The following is a 7,008-nucleotide window of genomic DNA, read 5'->3' as shown; positions in this document are numbered from 1 at the left end:
CCGCTGCTGCTCCGGGCAGACGTGGCCTAAATTGCGTTGCTATTCCTGGCAGCCGAGGGCATTTGGGTTTTTTCTCTCTCTGAACTTGGCTGGGTGAGGAAGCCAGCGTGCCCTTGGTGAGCGGCAGCTCTGCGTGTCTCTCCGTGGTTTCTCGTGTCCAGAAAATTTATTTATGGTGTGAAGAGGGGAAATAAATCAGGGGGTTGAATTCACTTGTAAGGTACATTTTTGGGCAAATCCCCCCAGAACCTTTCCCTGTTAACCTCTAATTTCTGTTCGTGATTCTCCCTGAGGCAGAACAGGTAATTTCCCAGCTCTGTAACTTGGCCGGGTCCCTGGGCTCCTCTTTGACTTTGCCTTCAGGTTCGGTACAAAAGCAGCGGCGTGCTGGGGAGACGTGTGCCCAGGGGGATTTTGGGGACATGGCGTCCATTGCTGAGCACCTGACAGAGCTGGTCTGGGAAAAAAAATCCACCCGTGGCCTGAACGATGCTCTCCAAGAGGTCTGAGGGTTTAGTCCTTGTCTTCTCCTTATGGCTGGGAACGTCAGGTTTGCCATGAAGGAGGCCTAGGAGGTCCTGGAGGACATCACCTCGCCTGCTGGCACCCCGAAGCCTGGATCGAGACAAGGGGTCCCCATTCGTACCCTCTTCACGAAGAGCACGGGAGTTCTCCAAGGCTGGTGGACACCTCCTTCTCCTCCTGACTTGCCTTCTTATGGACTGGGCTCCGCAAGTCCCAGCATGGCCCCTACTTTGGGAATTGCTTTCCAAAGGCCGGTTGACCCAGCTGCAACGTGCCCAGGACCTCCTGGGGTTTGACCCAATGGCTGTCCCAGCTGCTCAGCAGGACCCCCGTGTTTCATACCTCCAAATCCTGCTCCAAACTCTGGACCCGCAAATATCTGACATGACCCTTTGCTCTGCAGGGCTGGGATTGCTGGGGACAAGCTGAGTGGGATACCCAGGGTCACCCCCATCCTCTGCTGCTGCCTGACCTTTTATCCTTGGTGCTGTCGATGGTATTGGGCGGTTTAACGATGATGATGAAGCCATGCCAAAAGGGCTTGCAGGATCCGGAGATGAATGACTTGCTGGAAGTATAAGGCTTTTGCCAGTCAATGAAATTAATGTTTCCATTTAAAAAACGCAAGGTTTTCTGACCTTGGGTTTGTTTTATTCTTTTTGGTTGAAAAAGGCATACATGTGCACAGTTCAGCTCTGTCTCCCTGTCCGTTCCCTTGCAGATCCTCATAGCGTGGGAAAGACACAAGCTGCCGGCATCCGACCCGGGGATTTATGCTGCTAATCTGATTAGTGTATGATGGACGTGTCCAGTTGGAAGGAGATGGAGGTGGCACTAGTCAGTTTTGACAATGCTGATCAGATCGTGGAGGATCCCTGTTATTCAAACGACCTCAGCCCCGCTGGGCAGTCACGGAAAGGCCATCCCAGCTGCGCCAACCTCCTCTCCAACTTGAGGATCCTCATCAACAGCGAAAACGCCAACAATGAGACCATTTTCTCCAGGTTCTCCGCCGAGTTCAGTGAGCACCTCATGGGGGAGAGGGTGGGCATGGATGAGGGCGACCAACGAGTCATCATCAACATCGCTGGGCTGAGGTTTGAGACGCGGCTCAAGACCCTCAACCAGTTCCCTGAGACCTTGCTTGGGGACCCGGAAAAGAGGATGCGTTACTTCGACTCCATGAGGAATGAATATTTCTTCGATAGGAACAGGCCCAGTTTTGATGGGATCTTGTACTATTACCAGTCCGGTGGGAAAATACGGCGCCCGGCCAATGTCCCCATCGATGTCTTTGCTGATGAAATCACCTTCTACGAGCTGGGTGACGAAGCCATGGACCAGTTCAGGGAGGATGAAGGGTTCATCAAGGACCCTGAGACCCTCTTACCAACCAATGACTTTCACAGGCAATTTTGGCTGCTCTTCGAGTACCCTGAAAGCTCCAGTGCGGCCAGGGGTGTGGCTTTGGTCTCCGTCTTGGTCATTGTCATCTCCATCATCATCTTCTGCATGGAGACCTTGCCGGAGTTCAGGGAGGAAAGGGAGTTTAAATCCACCCAGGAGCTTTCTAAGAATCTAACAGACACCTTGCTGGCCCACAGCACCTTCACGGACCCTTTCTTCGTCATAGAGACAGCCTGCATCATCTGGTTCTCCTTCGAGCTGTTCGTTCGTTTCATCGTGTGCCCCAGCAAGACTGAGTTCTTCAGGAACATCATGAACATTATCGACATCGTGTCCATCATCCCCTACTTCGTGACGCTCACCACCGAGCTGATCCAGCAGAGCGAACTCAACGGGCAGCAGAACATGTCCTTGGCCATCCTGCGGATCATCCGCCTGGTCAGGGTCTTCCGGATCTTCAAGCTCTCCCGGCACTCCAAGGGGCTGCAGATCCTGGGGCAGACCCTCAAGGCCAGCATGCGGGAGCTGGGGTTGCTCATCTTCTTCCTCTTCATCGGCGTCATCCTCTTCTCCAGCGCCGTCTACTTCGCCGAAGTGGATGAGCCGCAGTCCCATTTCTCCAGCATCCCCGATGGCTTCTGGTGGGCCGTGGTCACGATGACGACTGTTGGCTACGGAGACATGTGTCCCACCACGTTGGGTGGCAAGATCGTGGGGACTCTGTGCGCCATCGCCGGGGTGTTGACCATCGCCCTGCCCGTCCCCGTCATCGTCTCGAACTTCAACTATTTCTACCACCGGGAGACGGAGAATGAAGAGAAGCAAATTCTGCCTGGGGAGGTGGAGCGGATCCTCACCAGCGTGGTGACGGGAGCCGGCAGCATGGAGTCGCTCAATAAGACCAATGGGGGTTACCCTCGAGACAAGGCCAAAAAATGATGCTCGAGGCCATGACGGGACTGGGCCCTGTCGGGTGGGATTGGCTGGATAAGGTATAAAACATCTGCACGCTGTGATTTTTATTTATTTTTTTTTTTTTAAACCAAATGTGCTGCTGCTTTTTTTTTTTTTTTCCTAGACATTTTTCAATCTCTGATTTCCTGTGGCTGTTCAAATAAATACCATCTTTCTTATCTCTCTTCCTTGCCCATCAGTCTGGTTTTTATTATTTGACACTCATCTGCTTGACATTTTTCTTCTTTGTCCGTGGCATCAGAACAGAGTTTCCCATAGACAGAGATTTCCCCCATTTACCAGAGGAGATAAAAGGGCAAAATGACATGAAATACTTTGCTTGGTGGTACCCGGCTGTCCAGGGGTGAAGATGGGTCCAGCCCCCTGCTTTTCTTAATCCATTTAAAATAATTCCTTCGCGCTACCCAGGATCTGGGGGTCCTAACAACACCCAGGTCTGGAACTGAAAAAAAAAAATTAAAATAGCTGAAAAAGAACTTGTAAATATTTTGCCAGCTTATCTTTTCAGCTGGATCTGCCTAAATAATTTTGTTGTCACAGCAGGGTGAGCAGTGGTGGGTGGGATGAAGCCACAATGGGGGTTTTAGGAGAGGGATGGTGACCGGTCACGGTGACACCAATAAAGGACCAGAGCGCGGTGGTTTCTGATGGAAAACTGAGCTCGGAGAGAGGAAAAGGGAATTTCTTGTGCAACAAATGCTCAGCTCGAGGTTTCCCTGGTGAACAAATGCCCACAGGGATGAACCACCCTCACCTTGCAGCTTTTATTGTCCCGTGTTGCTGCAAACGGGGCACAGATCAATGAGAATAACGAGCGCGGGCGGTTCCGACAGCTCGGCTCGTCTTTGCATCGTAGAACGGCACTTCTGGTTTGCTAAAAAATGCAAATTTGACGGCAGAAACCAGCAACAGATCATTTTGCCGTTCTCTCTAATGCCAGCAGGCTTTCTTCTGAGAAAAACGTTTTGTTCCAACTTCACTGTTTCACTTGGCTTTTTTTTTTTAATGTTTCTGCCTACATTAAAATCACAGTTTCTCCTGCAGTGTCTACACATCCACTTTTATATCCCACATCTGTTACACTCAGTGTCTCATCTCCTAAAGGTTCGACACGATCATTAGACAACGTGCCAGCATCCCCGGCTTGCAATTCCATTCAGAAAGGAGCTGTGATTTTTTTTTTTTTTAGTTGTTATTATGGGATAGCTGGGATAACCAGACCCATGAGCTGAGGACGAGAGGCACGAAAGCTCTCCAGACACAAAAACCCATTTCCGATTGATCCTAAAGCGGAGGAAAACCAGGTTGGGAAGACCTAGTGTCAGCGCTCAGCTGGCGCTGGCTAAAAACCTGCCACAAAACCGCTTTTCCCCCCAGATTTGCCGCTCAGGACCCTCCCAAATAAAGGGCCAAAGCTCGGTGCAGAGCAGGCGGCGGTTGGCACGGCAGCCACGAGGTGGCGGCGCAGGGCAGCCGGGCCCGGGACGCGCTCCCCGCTCTGCTTCGTGCTCCCAAGCTCTTGGCTGCTTTTTTTTTTTTTTTAATTTTTTTTTTTTTTTTTTTTTTGATTTGTGTGTGAACGCAGGTGCGGGAAGGGCCGCGCTGCCCACGGGGAGGCTCTCGTGGAGGAAGCCCATTGCAGGTCGGAAATACAAAAAAAAAAAAATTTAAAATACAATAAAATTTAAAATACAATAAAATTTAAAATAAAATAAAATAAATAACGTAACATCACAAAATAAAATAAAATAAAATATAAAATTTTTTAAAAATAGAAAATAAACAGAAAATAAAATTATAAAACAAATAAAATAAAATAAAATAAAATATAAAATTTTTTAAAAATAGAAAATAAACAGTAAATAAAATTATATAACAAATAAAATGAAAATAACAAAATAAAATGAAACAAAATAAAATGAAACAAAATAAAACAAATAAAAGAAAAAATAAAATTAAATTTAAAAAAATAAAATAAAACAAATTTAAAAACCAAAACAAAATAAAACCGAACTAAACGAAACAAATAAAATAATTTTTAAAAATAAATAAAAAATCAATTAAATTAACTTTAAAAAAATAAAATAAAATAATATAATATAGCATAACAAGTAAAATAAAACAAAATAAAATGAAGCAAAATAAAACAAATTAAAAAAAACCAAAAAAGAATAAACCAAAACAAAACAAAATCAAACAAATAAAAAACAAAACTAAACTAAACTAAATTTAAAATAAAATAAAATAAAATATAAAAAAAATAGAATAAAATAAAATAGAAAATAAAATAGAAAATAAAATAAATTTGCTGGGGTTTGCTCCCCTAAAGGCACTTTGGAAGCTGAGTACAAGTGCTTTTTCCGCTCGCCGGCAGGTAGAGCCCTGCGGGGCCCCGCGGGGAGCGGGTCAGGGCCCCGCGCAGGCTGCGCGTCCCCAGTCCGGCCAAGTCCTGACTCCTTCCAGTCACAATTTTAACTCCAGCAGGAGCGCCTTCCCTCGCCATGGGGGATCCCTTTCTCGATTTATGCCAAACCCAAGTGATTTTGCACTAAATTGTCAACTCCTGCAGTTCAAAGCCACCGGGACATTGTGATGTGTAAAAAATAAAAAAAATAAAAAATAAAAAGAAAGAAATAAAATCAACCCGGTTATTGCAGTGTTTTATTTTCACCAAATTTACAATATTTTTGTTGGGGGAGAAGCTTTCGCTCAACACCACCTGCCAAATCTGAATTACGTTGCTCTCCGTGCTAACACAGCATCTGCCACAGCCGTAGAAATAGCAACTCTTGCTGCTATAGCACCAAAATCCACCAAAAAGCACGAAAATCCCCCAAATGGGGAGAGCTCAGAGCACAGGAGGTACCGCTGCTGCCAGCAATGAACCCCCAGGGTCACTGAACCACCCGCATGCAAACCCCAAAAATACGCTTTAAGTGCTGCTTCTGCTCAAAAGGAAATTGGGCCTTTATTTGCTGTAAATGCTGGTATTTTTTTAATTTTTAACTTTTTTATTTTATGTATTTATTATTGCTGGGGCTTGCTGTAGGAAGCAGTAGGGAAGCTCAAGTGATACGGGATTTTTCCACGATTTTTTTTTTTTTTTAAAGCGGAATTAAAAGCACGTGTCCGCGCCAATTTTTAGCACAGTTAATTAACTTGGATACCCCGTTCTCCTCTCGGCTTCGACTGACATCGAGAGAGGCTCCCAACGCTCAGGCGGTGCCTGGACCCCAGGCAGATGCTCAAGCTGGAAAACATTTTCCTGCATCCCAAAAACCCACATCTGGCCCCAGCCTCTGCCAAACACATTGCGGTGCTTGAACTTGGGGGAAAACCATTCCTCAATTCCGCCCCCCCAGCTACTCAATATCAATTTATTTTAGTTGCAGGAGAGATTAGATCATCCGTCATCAGCTTGAATTAAAAAAAAAAAAATATATACACTGATAAGACATGATGGGGCAATATCATGATGGGAATTAAGGAAATGGTTTCTCCAGTAGGAATTGCAGGAAAACTGCTAAAACTCCCTGTAAAAGGAAGTTTCTGCCTCTCTGATTTTTGTCTTTCCTGCTGCACAAGTAAAATTAATTGAAGTCAAATCTCCGCCATCACCCTCACAAGTGGGCTCAGCCTTGGGGATGCTTCGGCAGATGAAATGATGCTGCTCATCTTCACGTCCCACATTTTATCGTGTGCCAGGCTAAAAAGCATGTTCGCTCTTCCCGGATTGCATCGCACTTGATTTTTACTGTACAAAATAAAGGAGGGAGGTGACAGGTGGCTGACGGCAGCCGCGACATGCAGACCCCACCTTGGGAAAGGGATTTTTGAGGCCACGGACATTTGGCACGCACACTCTCCTTCACTCCCTTCCTCTGCTGGAGCCAGGTCCTGCTCGGGGCTGGGGCAGAGCTTTGCTAAGCCAGACCTTGGAGCAGCTTGGCCTGAGCGTGCCTCAGTTTCCCCATATAATATAGAGCTTATCACAACACTTAGAAAAGCACTTTTAAGGTGCTATGTGGGCACCTGGTAGCTCTGGGAGAGGGGAAGAAATGGGTGCTGGGGGCTCAGGGTCGGGCAGCCGGGAGCATCACC

The 7,008-nt window shown here is 46.6% G+C and overlaps 1 protein-coding gene across 1 annotated transcript; it reads left to right on the top strand.

Annotated features, from left to right (window-relative positions):
* The first annotated feature begins 1,320 nt into the window (after positions 1–1,320).
* KCNA10 (potassium voltage-gated channel subfamily A member 10) lies at positions 1,321–2,871 on the top strand. The gene has a single exon (XM_065649490.1). The coding sequence runs from the start codon at positions 1,321–1,323 to the stop codon at positions 2,869–2,871; it is 1,551 nt and encodes a 516-aa protein (XP_065505562.1).
* The last annotated feature ends 4,137 nt before the right edge of the window (positions 2,872–7,008 follow it).

Source organism: Caloenas nicobarica, chromosome 21 (assembly GCF_036013445.1).
Source record: "Caloenas nicobarica isolate bCalNic1 chromosome 21, bCalNic1.hap1, whole genome shotgun sequence".
NCBI classification, from domain to species: Eukaryota; Metazoa; Chordata; class Aves; order Columbiformes; family Columbidae; genus Caloenas; species Caloenas nicobarica.
This window is presented reverse-complemented; position numbering and strand designations above follow the sequence as displayed.

Excerpts from the sequence above, each read along its gene's own strand:
- KCNA10 (XM_065649490.1), top strand. The coding sequence starts at position 1,321 with ATGATGGACGTGTCCAGTTGGAAGGAGATGGAGGTGGCACTAGTCAGT.